The following is an 18857-nucleotide window of genomic DNA, read 5'->3' as shown; positions in this document are numbered from 1 at the left end:
GGCCCGCTGATTTGGCGCATACGCCAAGTGTGAAATTCAGGCCTATGATCTGGATTGAGTTGCTTTGCAAAGGGTGGTCGAAGCAGATTCAATAATTTTTGAAAGGGGAGTTAGATAAAAAGTTGGGGAGAAATCTTCAGGGCTAAGGGGAAAGAGCAACAAAATGGAACTAATTGTATAGCTCTTTTTTTAAAGAGATGGCACAGGAACGATGGATCAAATGGCCTCCTCTGTGCCGTATCATTCTATGATTCACACTGCCTGTTCCTGTTCCCACATCCTATGATCTAAAGGTCTCAGCCTGCAACATTCTGAACCAGAAATCCCATGTCTCTTCCTCTATAATATTTATTTGTTCTTTTATAAAAATGTTTCCCTACGGTAGCATTTTCACTCCCCACTAACTATCCCCACCATTTTTATCTACTTTTCCTCACCCTCTTAAGTTCCATTGTCCTAATCAAGCAAAGTGACAAGTAATCAAAACTAGTCACATCAAGGACAAAGAGCCAGTGAGTGAATTGCCATTTTTTCCCATTTCATTCTTCTTCCTCATTCTATGTCATACTTATTGATCTTTAATGGCACAGCTGAGGTTCGTGATTTATCATTTGGGGAATTGTTGACTAATTCATGACATTTCTTTTACTTAGTTATTAAATATGGCAGAAAGCAAACAGGATCTGACTGAAGATGCACCAAGTGGAGATGCAGAGGTACTGTCTGAAGATCCTCAAGGACTACTCAAGAATGTTGAAGAGTATTTTGATCAGGAGGAAGACATGCAACCAGAGAGTTCACCTCCAGGTGAAATTCAGTTTTCCTCTGGGCCCGAAAATGCTACAGAGGACGACAGTGTTCCTGAAGACACAGAAGAGTTAACTACTAACAATGTGATCGTAAATGAAGGCACAGTAAACGAGGCCAGTGACAGTACTGAACTGCAGGATGGGGTGGTCTTTGAAGGTGTAGAATCAATCAGTGCTGCAGAACAATCATCATTTCCATCAGCTGACAGTGAAACTCATTCAGTTGAAGGAAAGATGTCTGATAATGATTTTGGAGAACAATTGAAAATTGAAGAACAAATAGATAATGTGCAAGCGGGAGTTTCAGCTCCAGCCCCAACCGATGCTCAGCTTCCATCTGTCCCTCAAAATTTTTCAGAAATAGACAGTATCTCAATTTGTCAGAGCACAGGACAGGTAGGTACTGATAATGATATTACAAGTATTAGTTACTTTTTAAGTTTGCTTAGCTTTCTTTAAGTGGTACTTAATACTGTACATATTGTTAGAGGCCCCCACAGAGACACGCATGACAATAACTCATGTGATGCAATTGTGCATCCCTAAAAGTGCTGTTATTTTGCCAGCTTGCAGCTAAAGTTCAAATCCTTTAGAAAGTTTCCTAAAATTTGGAATTAATATTTTTATCTTTCTATTTTTTTGCGGGAGGTTTCATAGTTAAAGTCACCCAAAGTCCAGTAAGAATATCAAACTATTGGAGTTAACAATACAGAAGGTCATCATTTGGCTTCTTGCATTTGTGACAATCTGAAAAATGCTCCAGTATTAGTTCAGTGACAGCTTAAACACTGCTAGAAATTATTTCTGTTCCCACTGATGCAGATAAATGTGTTGCTCCACCACATTTTTGTTAAGGTCTGTTGCTGTTGCTGTATCAGCTCAAAAACAAAGAAAGTTGTTTAAACTCTGGCATAAGTTGTAACCATCTGATAACATTTAAATGTCATGCTGCAGTATAGCCTTTGGTTGGTTCGGTACTGTATTTTTATTGCATGGTTGCAATGGGTAAAATAAAAAAACCACCCCCTTCTGTACCAGTGTGATATTTTACTTTCCCATGCCAACCTATTTGTGTCAATGAGAAATTTCATGTTGAAACTGGATGATAAGGTGAAACTCCAGTGTGTTTTACCCTGTTCATTCTCATGAATTTTACAAACTCTTCTGAATAATCTGAGGTTCATTGTCAGACACAGTTTCCTCTGGGAACCCATAAGCAGCAAACAAACCATGCAAGATATCGAGAGTTTTGCTAGTTATAGTTTGATTCATCGGAAACCCCTGAGCCCTTCCCCCTTCAAATTCTGCAAAATCTATGTGCAGCCTCTGCCACACTCTAGCTGGCCATTTCCATGGTTGCAAAGGTATCGATGGCAGCTTCTTTTCTTATGCATGACATACACTACACTGTCTCTCTGTGTCTTAAATGTCCTTATCTAACCCTGGCCATTAAAAATAGCTTCTCGCTAGACGCTTTGTTGAGCTCATCCAAAAGTGTTGATCATGAAGATCTTATAGCAACTGCAATCTTGTATTTTTCAGAACTACAACTCTGGCTCCCCATAACACAACCTTTATTCACTGATAACCGATTCTTAAGCATAAAAAAATGGCCCGATTTCTAAATCTAGTGTCTGTGTTGACCACCCTTTTGCGATATAGCCGTATACTCTTGCCAATGCAGGGTCCCTGCAGGTTGTTCTACCAATATCATCTACTGTTACTGGCAACTCATCTATGTGCGAAAAGCCCTTTTGGGCTCTACATTGGATGGGGATGGTAATCTAGACAATGCATCGGTATTACATTGATCTTCCAATCATTTATACTTAATGTACTGAAAAGCAGACAAAATCAAAGCCCATCTCTGCATTCGGCTGCAGCTAAAGTGGGCACTGGAGACTTTGGATTCAATATAGCCATCAGTGGCTTATGATCGGTTTCAATCATGAAACTACAACCATACAAGTATTTATGAAATCATCTTTCTCCAATAACCAAAGACATTGGCACTGAAGGTGCGTGAGGCAAATGCAGTCAGTCTCTCCTTACCATTATCCAACATGAGAAATCGTATTCTGATGAAGTGTCATACGGACTCAAAACGTTAACTCTGTCTTTCTCTCCACAGATGCTGTCAGACCTGCTGAGTTTTTCCAGCAATTTTTGTTTCTGTTACGAGAAATCACAGCTCCTACTCCATATGGAAAGGCATTACATGCTAGCTTAATCTTTTTGGACACATCATAATGTGCAAACATTGTACCATCGACCAGTTGACTTTTAAACATATTGAATGTTTTGTCACACTCCTTTGTCCAAATTTATGGAACACCCTTCTTCAATAGTTCATTCAATGGATGCAATAAGGTTGCCAAATTTGTTATGAATTTACTGTAGTGATTCACTGGGCCCAAAAAAGATCTGAGCGCAGTGATATTTTGAAGATGTGGTGCATTTCTTATTGTTTGAACCTTATTCTTGGTATGGTGTAACCCACCTTTGGCTACCCTGTGACCCAACTTTGAAACATTTCACATTTGTATGCCTCCGCTTGAACTCCAAGGGCAGAATCTTCGGGTCGGCGAGTGGGGGCGTGCGTCCCAACGTCACTGCGCGTCATTCAGATCTTGAGTTCAGTGGGCGTGCACCGGAGTCGGCTGCGCGCCCGTCGAACTGTCAAAGGCCCATTAAGGCCATTTAAATAGTAATTAAACTAATTAACTGAGCTGCCCGCCCAACCTTAAGGTTGGTGGGCAGGCGAAGAGCCCAGGCGGCCTTCACATTTTTATCATGAAACCTCATCCACGGGCGGGATGAGGTTTCATGAAGGTTTTTAAAGTTTAATAAAAATTTATAATAAAATTCATTGACATGTCCCAGCTCATGTGACACTGTCACATGAAGGGACATGTCTTAACGTTTTTTTTTTCTTTATTAAAATTTTCAAAAATAAAACTGATCTCCCTGAAGCAGCTCTTTGCCTCGGGGAGATTTCTGTGTTCTTTCGCGCGCATGCACGAAAGAGTGCAGGACCCGACTCAGCCTACACCCCCCGCCCGCACAGGAAAAGCACAGCGCTTCCGGGTGCGTGTCACACTGGACGGGCCTTAATTGGCCCGCCCACATAAAATGGCGGCGCACAGCCAATCATGGCGGCGATCGGCCACGTGCCCGCTCCCGTCCAACCCCCTCGACAGGGAGAAAATTCTCCCCCAAGCTTTTCCAAATGTTGGAGCAGTTTTTTCAGCCTGTCATCTTGGGTTTGCCTGTTTGGAGCTGAAGTAACTATGTTATCCGAATAGCACACTATTCCCTGAATTCCTTGCAAAATTTTGTTCATTATCCCTTGAAAAATTCCAGAAGATGAAGAAACACCAAATGGCAGCCCATGAAACATGTGTGCACTAATAGTCAAATATGGCTTAGACTCACCATCTAACTCAAAGTTGCAGATAGGCATTTGTCAGATCTAACTTTGGAAAATATTTGGCCTCCTGACAACATTGTGAACAGATCCTCTGTGTTTGGCAAAGTATCGAGTGGATTACATTCCAGTACCTGATTTCCGATTACCTTATAATCCCCATATATTCTTACACTATTATCTGACTTTGGTAATACCACTATGGGGGTAGCCCAATTATTCTGTTCTAATTTAGAGATAATATTCTTGGTCTCAAGTCTTTTCAGCTCTTGCTCTACTTTCTCTTTTAGAGCATAGGGTACTGGACAAGGCCTGTAATAAACTGATTTTGCATTCCTCTGAACCTGTATGTTGGCCTTGTATCTTTGAATCAGTTTGCCAGTTTCACTAAACACCTGAGGGCACTTGGCAATCACATCATCTTGTGTTGTAAATTTTGCTTTGACATGAAAACCTCGTTCCAATTTAACTTAGTTCTGCTAACCAGTTTCTTCCTAACAAAGCTTCACCACAATGATAGGCAATTTTGCACGTTGCTTTTTGTATGTGACCAGAACCAACACACTTTCAATTATGGGAATGTTCTCTCCTCCATAACTTTGTAATTCTAAGCGTGATTTCTCCAGTTGATGTTGACTCAATTTTTCATATGCAGCTATTCAGGAGTCATGCTAACTGATCCACCTGTGTCAACCTCCATGTTTACCAGAGCTCTGTCCAATGCTACTTGGACTATGATGCCCTGTGAATTTCCACTAGACATCCTTGTGCTTCAGATCATATGGATCTCAACCGAGCCTTCATCGACCTGCTGCTGTTCAACAACAGTATGCAGTGACAGACATGTCCTTCAGTCAGCACTTTCTCCACTTACATTTTGACATGCCTTGGAAAGAGGACAGTTCTGCTTGCAGCTGTAGCACTCTGCCTTCACAAATGGACAACTCTGCGCCTAGTGTTAGCATAAGCACAGGTAAAGGACTTTTTCGTATCTCTGCTACTCCTAACTGCTGTTGTTGGGGCCTTCTGCTTATTCAGCTGCAGCTTATTTACTTCAACAGACAACTGGCGGTTGTTAACTCTAACTTCTCTCAAGTTATGTTCCGCCACGTACATGAACAATGCCATTTTCAAGCTATGTCAAAAGTTAACTCTGGCAATGTCAGCAACTTACTGAAAGTGCATTCACTTTTTAAACCACACACAAATCTGGTCCATAATGCTCTCTCTTGACATTCTCCAAAATTACAATGAATGGACAGCTTTTTCAAAGCCACAATAAAATCTCCAGTGTCCTCACTGAGCAACTGATTCTTTGTTCCAAACCGAATTTCAACAATCTCCAATGGCTTGGAATTGTAGTACTGCTCAAGCTTATACAAAATGTCCAACAGCTGCATATCTTTTGGCTTAGCAGTGGCGGGCAAATTTATGAGTGGTTCATACACTTCTGGGTCTGCTTCCATCAAGAATATTGCCCCTTTCCTTTCCCCCACTGCCTGATTAACAGCTGGATTATCAGGATCTTCAAGGCTATTGTTATCAGTGGAGTACATCTCTAGTCGCTCCACATACATCCTGGAAGACTCTCAGTCACAACTACACTCTCCTAGTCACCCGGTAATGCCTGTTTGAAGGTCAGACTGCCCACGTTACAAACAGCCTTTTTTCTAAGACAGGATTTTTAAGCTTATTTCTCTGCAAAAGAAAACTCACAGTTCCTTTGCTGGTTTCCTGGAAGCTTCTCCAACTAAATTTATTCAGCTAGGGGAAATCCATTCTCACCCTTGTCACCATTTAGCAGGACAAAAATACTGGAGTTCTGGTACCCAACTGAACTGGTTTATTCTAGTTTCATTTATGTACATACATATACAAATGGCACAAGAGAGTGCTATTTAACATAACTTTGTTGCAGTTCAGTGACTTTTAAAATGTAAGCTGCCTATGGCAAATTCAGAAGAGTTTTTAACCTGCCCAGAACAAAGAAAATTCAGAGGGAACATTGTTCAGGGATGAGTTTTGTGAACTGGCACTCTTCTGGGGACACAGTACCTCGTCCAGGGATTGCCTCCAGAAAACAGGAAAATTTGGTCACTCTACTAAGTAGGCATTTGGACTACTTCAGACAAATACTTCAAACCTTACCAAGTTGCAACAGACATAGTATTCTCTTCTAATCATATAGAATGTTTATATATTCTGTTTTATTTAACACTTTGTTTTCAATGATTAGTTCATTTGAATTAAAGTTTTATATTGTGATGTAATCAATAATAATTTCAGATTTTATTTTGGCCAATCATATTGATAATGTCAGGGTATTTGAAATTTATGATAGAGTTTGAGTCTGATTTGTAATTATTTTCACATTTGTATTTTTTAAAAATTATCTATTCTATAGAAATTTTTAACAGATGGAACAGATTATGATCAGCTTTCCAAAATAGTTGAGTATAGACCATTAATTTTGTTTTGTCTTACATCTAAAGAAGAATGGCCAAGGAATGGTTAGTCATGAAGCAGATGGACAAATGCGCATTGTCTCAGCTCCGGCAAGATTACATCCCGATGCTGCATTTTGTGTACCTAATGCACTAATTAATGATATGTGCAGCTGTGCGTATCCATTGGCAGAACAAGAGCCATCTTTGGTTGAGACTTCTGTCTGTGACACTGTGTTTGAAGAAAACGCCTACATTAAACAAAATTCTTTGGTAAGAAATTATTTTGTTGCTACCACCATCTGAAATTAATTTGTTCAGCAGCAAAGAATATCGCCTAGCCTCTCTTTCACAATTTTAATGTCTTTGTCTCCCCTTTTACATTTTCCCTTCCATACCATACACTATTTCCCAGTCAATAGAGCAGAAAATTCTTTCTAAAACTTTGTTAATGCTGTTCTTTAAGATGCCAGTGGGAGATATGTGAGATTGTAGGTCAATTTTCTTTGGGATATTGTCCAACTGAGACGGGGAACTTATCAGATGGGAAGCCATGGTTGTAAACTCAAGCTTGCACTGCAACACCTTGTGCCAGCCACAATCTCATCTTCCTAACATCTGTACCTCATTACTTTAATATTGATAAACAAATTAATATATTAAAATAAAGTTCAAATTCATTTTACTTTCGGTAAATTTTTGTTACATGGGGCCGTATCTTCCGGTCGGCCAGCGGGGGCGGGGACCACTCGTCGATGCATAAAATGACGTGGGGTGACATCGGGTGTGCGTCCCGATGTCACGGCGCGTCATTCAGACTTTCAGTTCGGCAGGTGTGCACCCAAGTCGGCTGCGCACCTGCCAAACTGTCAGCGGCCTATTAAGGCCATTAACAAAGTAGTTGAAGTCATTAATGGACCTGCCTGTCCAACCTTAAGGTTGGCAGGCAGGCTGGGAGCCCTGGCGGACTTCTGAAAAGGCACATAACCTCATCCACAGCCGGGATGAGGTTTCATGAGGATTTAAAAATCTCACAATATTTTAAAATAAAAGTTATGGACATGCCCCAACTCATGTGACAGTGTCACATGAGGGGACATGGCAGGGAAATTTTTTCTCAGCTTTATTTAAAGTTTAAAATGTGAGCCGCTCTCCCTGAGGCAGCACTTTGCCTCAGGGAGATCTGTGCACTCTTCCGTGCACGTGCGCGAAAGAGCGCACTCCCAGCTGAAGGAATCTCCCCCGCCCGCACAGGGAGCACATTGTACTTCCTAGCGGACGTCACACTGGGCGGGCCTCAATTAGCCTGCCCACGTAAAATGGCAGTGCACCCCTGACTGGGGGCGCTGTTTGGAAGTCCTCCCACCTGCGCCCACCCCTGCACTTCCCCCCCCCGATGGGGGGAAGATGTTGCCCAAAAAGTATTATTGAAAATGTGCAACTGGAAATTTATGTTTGTTTTAGATATAGAGATATGAGCATATAATATTTATTTACACACTGTGAATTCAACATCATATTAACTGCTGTACTACATGATTGTTTAATATCTGGAAGGCACACAAATCATTTACATACAGAAGTCTAAAGATAGAACAATTTTGCTTTCTTTTACCAGAACTTAGTGTGGTCCTTTGGAATAAACTGCGAAACTCCAGTGTACGCTCTGCATATTGATAACCGGAGGTTGATCCTTTATGCTTCTTCACACACTGCAGTTATGAACAATTTTTCAATTACTCGTCAGCACCTCTTACAGGTAGGTAATATTTGGTATAGTTTTCTTTCTTTGTTGATCAAATATTTTGATAGAATGAGATGAAGGTGGGAGGAGGCTCATGTTGTGTATAAACACCAGCATAGACATATTAGGTCTAATGGGTTGTTACTGTGCTGTAACATTCTATGTGATTCTGTATAGTTCTTCAAAAAACTTTTAATTTTTGGGAAGCATGGCTTACTTATAATAAAAAGCACTGACTGGCCTTGATTAAACTGTACATGTCCAAACGCTCATTCTGCATTCTAAGGGCTTGCTCACAATGGGGGCTGAGGCTGGATTTAGTCCCACAATTGCAGCACCTGCCAAAGGGCCCACAAGCTGTCGGGGATCTGGCGTGGGCCTGTGGTGTCAAGCTCATGAATGTGGGTGACACAGGCTTACTGCCGAGTGGCAGGGGACGGCTCTCACATCAGGAAGCCCGCATCAGCTGACAGCTGTTCAGGAGCTCACAGCCCCGTGTTAGAGTTGGAAATCATCTTGCAGGCTTTTTAGGAAAGCTCTGTGGTTTAAAGCTCCAGCATCCAAATTTCTGTTGCTCCAGTACAAATAGACATTCCAAAGTCCAGGGAGAAGACTCCTCTATCATCATACAAGATCATTTGGTGGCATCAACAGGTTCAACTGAGGTCTGAGATGTCACAGTCCAGCCAGATCATCCCCTCCAGCGCTTGAGGATGAAGAAAGACAGTGTAGATTGTTCCCATGCTGCCACTACCTCTCCCTTTCTTCGCAGGCAGCCTCCTAAAAGTCCTTCCCTTAGAGACTCAGATTTGTGACACCACTTTAAGGCTGGCACCTCTGCACCTCAGTTTTGTGCTGCCCCTTTAAATTTTGGACCCTATACTTCTGGTTCTGAATTTCTGGCCTGAGGCTCTGCCCCTCAGAGTGTCAGTTCAGTAAGTTTTTACACAGAAAATGTCTTCAAGATCAATCCAGTGCCCCATGACTCAGTCTCCTACAAGTCAAACGACTCACAGTAAGTCAAGTAAGCCTCCAGTTTTCACTGGGTGGGTTACTGGAGGCGCAAGAGACACATGTGAATTTCATTAAATTGGGGATGCAGGACTAAATTGTGTTGAACTGCATTTAAATTATATGCAAGTGAAAAATTAATCATATCAATGAGCTTCCCGCTGCTAATGGGCGAGTTTCCCGCTTTGTTACCTTCACACCGCTGACTTAATCATTTATAGTTTTCCCACCGCTGGGACTCTGATGGATGACCTCCCATGCAATTCTCTATGCTCTCCAGCTAAGTTACCCACTGCAGTGAGCTCCACAAAATCCAGCCCCATTTTAGATGAATTGATCTATACCCGGTTTGTCCTTCTCTTCCTTCTTCAACAAGAGTATAACTTAGGCTATTCTCCAACTCCACAGCACCATTTGCATATTTAGAGGATTTAAATAAAAGGTGGCCAGAGGGTTTGCTATTTCTTTTTTGCAGCCTTTCAACAGCCTAGGGTACATGCTAACTGGGCCCAATGACTTAGCCACCATAAATCATGCTAAAATGTTCAAAATATCCTTTGCTATAGCTTGATCTTAGTTCTTCGTCCTCCAATATACTTCTCATTTGTAAAAATCCATGAAAAGCATTTATTTAATATCCCTGGCTTACCTTCACTCTCACAATTAGATTCCTTTAATCCATGAATAATCCTACCCTCTCTTAACTAGTTTTTAGAATAAATTATATGATGCAAAGTTAAAATGGTAATAGCATTCAAAACTTGGGTGATTTCAACCAGAGTATTGATATTAATAATGGGTACCATATTATTATGTGTATTATTATACATTAACAATAATTGGTACAGTACCATAGTAGTTATGTTACTGGACTATGAATCCAGAGGTCTGGACTGATGATGAGAAGACTTGAGTTCAAACCTCACTACAGCAGCTAGGGAATTTAAACTCAGTTAATTAAATAAATCTGGAATAAATATGAAACTACCAGATTGTCATAAAAACCCATCTAGTTTACTAATGCCCTGTAGTGGAGGAAATCTGCCGTCCTTACCTGGTCTGGCCAATATGTGAGACCTGGCCCACAGCAACATGATTTACTCTTAACTGCCCTCTGAAATGGCCTAGCGAGCCATTCAATTGTACAGGGATAAATATTGGCCTTGCCAGCGACACCCACATTCCATGAATGAATTAGATATCTGAGTGGCATAGTAAATCTAAAGCACTTTATTTTTTATACTCCAGTTTTTTATTTCTTGTGTAACAAAATGTAATTTGTTCTGTAGGGTCACTGTAGTCCACTTTCATGTATAGCTGTGAGTGGGAATAGGAGATGGGTGGCAACAGCAGACCAAAGTCCAGAGAGTCTAGTTATTGTATGGGACACTTTCTCTGGGTAAGTTTGAGTGGATGGTGATCAGTATTATTGAATTAATTCTATCTGTCCCTGTGATACAGGTGTATTTTTAAAATTCTTCTTGTTTTAAATTACAGATTTAAAGTACCTTAATTTTGTTTCCTTTTCATTATTTTTGGTCTCCACACATGCTCTGTGTTTAAGAGGACAGGAAACATCTTTCCAGGCATCGGATAATTCTGCACTGTAACTGAACTGTTAGAGGATGCCTAAGAGTATCTCAGGGTAATTCTTCTTTCACTTTTCCCACTTGCTTGTGGGGAAGCTAATGGTCTTCTTTTGGCACTGGTGTGGGATAGCTGGCATTACCAGTAATTAAAAAACAGAAATTGACCATCTTGTAGCACTACAGGAGGGACTCCAGGAGCCAAGTAGCTTGAATTCAAGTCAACATTTACAAAATTATATTGTACTGAAAAAAAGTTAAGTAATTCTTTTACTTACAAAAATGACTGAGTAGAAAAGTGGATTGCTAATATTAGATAGCAGTACCATGCAATTTCTGGTGCTATGTGTTATTTTGTGGTCCTATGCACCTTTTAAAAGCTGTTATCCAGTAGCACAAAACATGCCATCGTAGTTGATAACGTGGTGAATGTCATGATTTGTTAATACTACATCAGGTACGAAGCCTGGATGTCCTCGATCCAAGTAAAAATACAGGCTAAATGCTTAACTTTCAAACCATATGTTCACAATGAAGAAAATAAATTTTGCTGTGGGGGTAGGGGCTACCAGGTGGTGTAGTGAATTAAAATCTGGCATAGACTGATAGAATAGAATTTTTCTCTTTCTGCTGGCTAACCTTAAGATCCTATGAGAAATTAATTTGGATAATGTCAATCTAGTTCTTTGTCAGTTTTTTTTTATAGCCCAAGAGGAATTAGATTGAGCACAGCAATCTCAGAAAGGCCACAAGATAAGTATGAGAAATAGGAAAAAACTCAAACTGAGACAGGCCTCTTTTGAGTTTGTGCCCAGGCCTTTTGACCTACGGTAGCAGAGGCTTCACTCTATATCTAACTACCTCATCAAGGGGTGCTTGATACCAATGCTGGGTAGATCAAATGTTCTATTTCCAGCATTAATGTCCTTCATGTTGCTGAGCCAGTATTTGTTTTAAAAATCTATATTTTTTGCATATAAATTACAGTTACTGAATTTGGATCATTAATGTAGTGTTAATTGTTTTTGTAAATTGTAATATTGAACTAAGATACTTTGTAATCACGATATATTTGCTATTTTGGGTTCCAGTATACCTGTACAAACACTCTTTGACTGTCACCCAGAAGGTGGAGTTGGTGCCATGGCTATGACTCAAGATGCGAAATACCTGGCAACAGTTGGCACAGGAACAGTTCAGGTGCACAAAGGATTATGATTTTCCATTAGCTTTACCTCCTTTGAATATATTTTAATTAATTAACTCTAATACAATATATACATGAGTATTTTAACCTCAGAAGTAGGAATATTGTTTTTTGGTTAAGAATTATCTATCCTGTGATTTCATTGTTCAGTTTAAAAAATTCTAGTCTTGTACTATAATTTTGTAACCCCTTCCTTTTTTGTCATATTACTCAAAGAGACACAGTAAAACTAAAAGATGTTGTTAAACAGCAATGAAAATCACAAACTCAACAGTAAACCTGGAATGTAAAAGCTCACTAATGCAAAAAAAGGAAAACAGAATGTCGCAGCCAGGGCAGTGATAGGGGCCTTAAAATACCAGGGCTACAAGAGAGGAAAAAAATCAGCCTGGGTTCCTGATAATGTTTGTTATCTAGTAGCCCCTGCCAGAAAGCACACACTTTTTGAGTGTTGTGTGAGGATAATTTGCATAGGAACGTATGTTGGTCATTTAGCCCCTTGAACTTGTTCCACCATTCAATGAGATTATTGCTGATCTGTAACCCATTGCCATATATATGCCTTTATCCATATCCCTTAATGCCTTTGTTTAATGCAAATCTATCAATCTCAGATTTAAAATTAACAATCAACCCAGCATCAATTGCTGCTTGAGAAAGAAAGTTCCAAACTTCTACCAACCTTTGCATGTCGAAATATTTCTTAATTTCATGCCTGAAGGATCAGGCTCTAACTTTTGGACACTGTCCCCTAGGCTTAGAATCCCCAACCAAAGGAAATAGTTCCTTCCTAGCTACCCTATCAGTTCCCCTTAATATCACATCCTGCCAATTGCAATGCCTGTCCATTATCCCCATTATATGTCCCCTGCTGTACAACCATCTGCTAAGCAAGGCAATAATTTGCCCTCAGTTCCTTAGCTTTAACTTTAGACAAGTGTTTCTTATGAGGAACTTTATTGAATGCCTCTGGAAGTCCATATAAATAAATTCATAGACATTCCCCAGTCTGTTACTTTTTAATCACCTCTTCAAAAAAATTAATCAAGTTTATTAGACATGACCTACCCTTCACAAATTCATGTTAGCTCTCTCTGATCAGCTGAAAGTTTCGAGATATTCAGTCATTCCATCTTTTATCATATTCTCCAGTAATTTCCCAACAACAGATGTCAGGCTAACTGGTCGATAATTCCCTGGTTTCCCTCTCTCACCTTTCTTAATCAGCAAAGTGACATGCGCAATTTCCAATCTAAAGGAACGGTTCCTAAATCAAGAGAACTTTGTAAGGTCATAGTTCGGGCAGCTGCAATGTTCTCACTGCTTTCCTTTAAAACCCTGAGATGAAAATGATTGGTCCTGGAGACTTGTCACTCATCAGTGCCGTTATTTTCTTTGTTAATGTTATTTACTTATGTTAATCTTGATGAGTGCCTGTCTCTGTTTCAATATTGGTTTCCTTGGGATGTTCAGCATGATATCTTTTTCCTCTGCTTTAAGTCTTTTTACGATCACAAATAATAATTTAACATGTCTGCCATTTCCTTATTTTCATTTATAATTTCACTATTATCAATTTGTAAGGAGGTCACATTGCTCTTAAGCACCCTAATATTTTCCTAATATAATTGTAGATATTTTTGTGTTGATTTTGATATCCTTGCAAGTTTCTTTTTATACTCCCTTCTCACAACTCTTACTTTTTTTGTCACTCTTCTTTGTATCTCCCCCTTTTACCAGGATCTGTGCTATATTTTTGAATTCTTGTATGCTTTTCCTTCAAGTTTTACCTTGTATCTCTTTAGTCATCCATGGCTGTTTTAATTGGTGAGTAGAGCTCTTGCCCCTTAGGGATATAAACTGTTCACTTGGATGTATTCCTTTTTATGTGTCTATGTTTGAATAGCTTATTAGTACTCAATATCTAATCTTGGGTAAGAAGATTGGCCACTTGGATTGGGTATTGAACAGTTGCTGACTTGTGTAGAGAACTCAAGAACTCAGAAGCACTTATTGCCTCCAGAGAGAGACAAAAGTAGAGAAAATTGGAAGGAAAAAAATTCAACAAGAATAGAATAAATAGGGCTGATTTTAAGCTCTGGCTCCATCTCTGCTTTGGTACTAGCCAGAAGCAGCACACCCATAGAAAGTTGCACAGAATTAACACAGCCCAGCCTTTCCCTGTCAGGGTAGCAGCTGCATGTTGGGACACCACGATTCGAGCCTCTCGACTGCAATTATTTGTAAGCATCTTGGAGGATGGGAATGGGCAGTCTTACAAAGAATATCGTTATGTTTTCAGTCTGCCAACTGGGCTTCATGCAGATCCTGCCATTTGTGGAGGTTAAATGTCAGCGCACAGTGCATTGTTTTACCAGGATCTCTTGCACCAGGATGCTCAGCAAGAGTTTTCCAAGGAAAATGAGATAGAGCACTAGGAACCCTTGACCTGCCTCATTGACATTGCTCTGATGGGCCTCGCTGCAAGGAAGCTCCAGAAGTTCCAAGGCAGCATCAAAGAGATGGAAGCTTGTCAATTTTTTAATGGCCTTTGTACCTGGATAATTGGTTGTTCTCTAGCATCCAATGTTTTGGAAAATCAATGTTTAGATGCATTTGAAATTTGCAGTAAACTCTAATGTTGTTTATAGCTTGATTTCATTGTTTTGTACAAGTTTCTAAGTTTTACAGTCTTCCACACTTTACAACATGTGTAAAGGGTTATTATAATTTGGAGGAGTATGGGCAACCAGGAGCCATTATGGTCAGTGAGCAGAGGTGTGATGGACAGGCAAAACAAGATCTAGGATAGAATACAGGCGGCAAGAGTTTTCTATGATGAGAATTTTCTGGAGGGTGGAAAATGAGCGTTTGGGCAAAAATGCATTGGAATACTTGTGCCTGTCGATGTCAGAGGTAGGGATGAAGTTTTCAGTGGCAGGTGGGCTGAAGTAGGAATGGAAGTGAATGACATTGATACAGGTGGAAGTAACCAGTATTTGTGTTGGATAGGTTATAAGTTGAAAGCTCAGCTCAAAGTTAGAAAGGATGCCAAGGTGGAATACAGTCTGACTCAATCTGAGGCACTGGTTGGTGAAGAGGATAGATTTGTTTTCAAGGATATTGAGTTTATAACAATGGATTAGTTCTTCTCAATGTTTAGCTGGAGGAAACTGTGGCCCAGCAACTGAATCCTGGCAAGCATTCTTATAATTCCGATGTTGGAGGGGAAGAGAGAACTAGTGCAGATATAAAGCTGGGTATCATCAGCTTATATGTGGAAACTGACCCTGGGGGCTTGATTTTCAATTTGGGGTTATGAACCCGATGCCCAGATAATTTCTGGGTCCTGACCCCATGCCTCATCTGCATAGCTCATTAGGCTTACTTGTCAAGTGTAAATGTCCTAATTGGGCTGGAGGCAAGTTTGGCGACCAAGTGGTGTGGAATATTACCAGAAGGCGGGAGCTGCCTGCAGGCTTGAGTGGCAAAGGCAGATGGCAGCCATGATGGACCTGCTGCTGCCTTTCAGAAGAGAAGAGACACACAGAAATGGCCAAACAGGCAACAAAAACATATTGTGCCCAACCTGGAACAACCTGGTTCCCAAAATTTTCCTGCATAGAGAAAACATTAATTTCTACCTGCATTGAACACGCCAGCTGTGTACCAACATGCACCAGACTGTTCAGATTCGACAATTAATACAATGAAAATTGTATTCTCTCCCTCCTCGGCCCATTAACAAGATTCTCAAGGAGATTAACAGGCAATTAATTTCAGCGAGCGGGTTCCTGACCCCTTTCTCCCTGCTCACTTCGAGAATTCCAGCATGTCGGGGAGGCGTTGGGACACTTAAGGCCATCTGAGAGCACTACTTTCAAAGTGCACCTGCTCCTGTTCCAGCCCCAAAGGGCAATTGAAAATCCTGGCCCATGTCTGCAGATTATGTCAAAAAGAGCTAGCTGCATATAAGGAAGAGGAGGCGGGGGCAAAGGGAAATCCTTGTGAGACAGTATAAAACAAGGTGAGAATAGAAGCCCTTGTTGGAGGAACAGTGGGCGGAATTGTCCCAGGTTTGCACTAAGTGCGATAGCAGGCGAGTAAAACGACATTTTATCCGCCAGCCACAATGGCAGCTTTTCACGCCACATCGTTCCAAACCCACCACATTAATTATGCTTTCCTGGGAAACATGCCATTTCTATGGCGGGCGGCTCTCATTAGCCCGCCACAACATCGCCTCACCGCTTCATCACACCAAGCGCCATATTTAAAGTGCAGCCGCGCACACACCTCTCAGTGCTTCCAGCCCACGACTGCTGCAAAGAAGACATGGCCCTGAAAGGCAATAAGACTGCAGCCCTCAGGTACAATGACACATGCCTCGAGCACCTTTTGGACACAGTGGAGGCCCGCCATGATGTCCCCTACCCCCACTCTGGCCCAGGATGAGCAGCTACATTATCAGTCTAGCTTGGGAGGTGGTGGCAGCGGTGGTCAGCGCTAACTCCCTGCAAAAGAAGACAGCCACCCAGTGCTGCAAAAGGATGAATGATCTCCATTCTGCCAGGGTAAGTCATTCTTGTCATCACTCTCAACTCACACACTCAAACCCATCACAGATCCAAAAGGCCTCACTCACTGCCAGTTCAAGGGACATCACCATTCACTCTCTCACACACACTTTCATTGTCCTCATCCTGTCCATGAGACCACTCACCACCCACACATGCTAGGCATACTTATCATCTGGCCTGGCAGGTGTCCTGCTTGCACTCTCTCCATTTCTATTTATGCAGGACAAGCTGGCACACAACAAGAGGGAGAAGTTGCAGACCAGTGGAGGAATGTCTGAGATAAAGGTCCTCACGGACTTTAAAAACAGAGCCATCCAGCTGGCCGTCAAGGATTCCTTGCTGACGGTGAGGTCGGCAGCGCAATACCAAGTGAGGATCCAGCAGTGCAACATCTATCAGACAACCATGCTATGAATGACGTGTCTAGTTTCACAGGCCACTGCCATGGACTAATTATCTCTCCTTGCGTTCGGAGGCACGTGAGGAATCTGAAGGCACCTTCCTTGAAGTCCCATCACAGCGCTCACCCACACCCTCTGCTAGTGCAGAGACACACACCTTGGTGGGATCTAGCTTTAGAGTAGCCTCAGGACCACAATCTGTTGAGCACATCGCACTTTCTGATCCACAGCAGGCAGCGGCAGGGACTTCCCAGGTCTCCGGCATTCAGAGGACCGCCGGAGGCCAGAAATTTGCTGAGTCTGAGTCAGATGACAAGCCTCTGGACTTGGTCATGTCACAGTTGCTGCAGCTGCAAAGGCAAGATCGGGAACATCAGGAAGGGATGTCCGCTGCACTCCTCAGATTGCAAGGCACGTTGGAGGAGTCTGTCCGCCTTCAGGCTGAGGTAATAGCACTGGAATGCCAATTCACCAAGGTCAGCACTGGTAGGATGGCAGCCACCATGGAAACCTTGGTCCAGGATGTCGCTCCTGCACTGCTGCATGGGCTAAACTCCATCGCTGATGCCATAGTTGGCCTCCAACAGTGTGTACACGAGAGAGGTACGGGGCAGTCTGATCTCACTCCAGCTACCCCTTCTCCTCAAGGAGTCAGCCAGGGGCCCTTTGGCACCCATAGGGAGGAGGATCAGCAGGTGTACCCCTGGTGCCATCCATCCAGGTGACTGTGGGAGTGTCCGGCCTATCCGAGCCCCCTCTTCCTTTGATCTCAGCAACTCCAGCTCCACAGAAAGAGCAGAGTGCCACTGCCACACAACAGGACTCTGAAGACAGGCCAGGGCCCTCCAGGTCTCAGCCCTCCAGAGGATGCCGTCAAGGTCATCACAGACAGGGCTTAGCAGTGAGCAGGGAGCCTCCACCTCCGCTGTGGATTTCCGGGATGACCAAGATGTAGCAGCAGGGTTAGGAAGATTAAGATGATGTAGTTGCACAGCCTGGGCATTGGTGTTAATCACTTGTACATACTGTTTACTATTGTAAATAAACTCCCAAGAATGTATTCCTGCTTATGGCTCCTTGTTCTGATGAGCAGTGTTCGTGTCACTCAGATGTGAAATCTTTCTGCACAAGATAAAGGCAGGTGTCCCAATCCAGGGCGAATTCCCTGTGCTTTGTGCAGCCTTCAGACCAAACTGATGGTCCGGCCTCACACTCCCTGGACACATTACTGATGCCTGCACTTCGAAGGTTCTTGTCATTGCTACCAGAATGTAGAGTTCCGTCATTCTCTCTGTGTGCTTTCAGCAACTTTAACGTGGGGCTGGCCCCCATCTCTTCAGCATCTGTTACCAGTGACGCTGTACTCCTGAAGGGGTCAAGCTCAAAGGATCAGATGCTTTTAAAGTTTCATGGCTGTGTCTCTATGATATGACCCTGATCATGGAGTGCAAGCAACCTGCCCGCGGCCAGACAGGAGTCAGACATTCACAGAGGCCATGTGAAGATCTATGGAGTGTCCTCACCACATGTCGTCACCATCCTCCTGCAATCGAGCGACTATTAGGGCCACAACTGCGTCTCCATGACAGGAGCATTACCACAGAGGGTATGTGTGCTGCCATAAGCCAGATTGGAGTCAAACATTCAT

General features: G+C 42.1%; 1 protein-coding gene across 1 annotated transcript in view; it reads left to right on the top strand.

Annotated features, from left to right (window-relative positions):
• The first annotated feature begins 1043 nt into the window (after window positions 1–1043).
• The window catches only part of cfap251 (cilia and flagella associated protein 251), a 73411-nt gene continuing 55597 nt past the window's right edge, over window positions 1044–18857 (top strand). Inside the window, exons 1-5 of the mRNA XM_078554659.1 lie at window positions 1044–1205; window positions 6729–6953; window positions 8299–8439; window positions 10725–10834; window positions 12113–12221. Of these exons, the coding sequence (XP_078410785.1) occupies window positions 1044–1205; window positions 6729–6953; window positions 8299–8439; window positions 10725–10834; window positions 12113–12221 (747 nt within the window). The remainder of the gene's footprint in view (window positions 1206–6728; window positions 6954–8298; window positions 8440–10724; window positions 10835–12112; window positions 12222–18857) is intronic.

The sequence above is a fragment of the Cetorhinus maximus genome, chromosome 12 (assembly GCF_964194155.1).
Source record: "Cetorhinus maximus chromosome 12, sCetMax3.hap1.1, whole genome shotgun sequence".
NCBI classification, from domain to species: Eukaryota; Metazoa; Chordata; class Chondrichthyes; order Lamniformes; family Cetorhinidae; genus Cetorhinus; species Cetorhinus maximus.
Note: the sequence above shows the minus strand (reverse complement) of the source record. Positions and strands in the feature narration are given on the sequence as shown.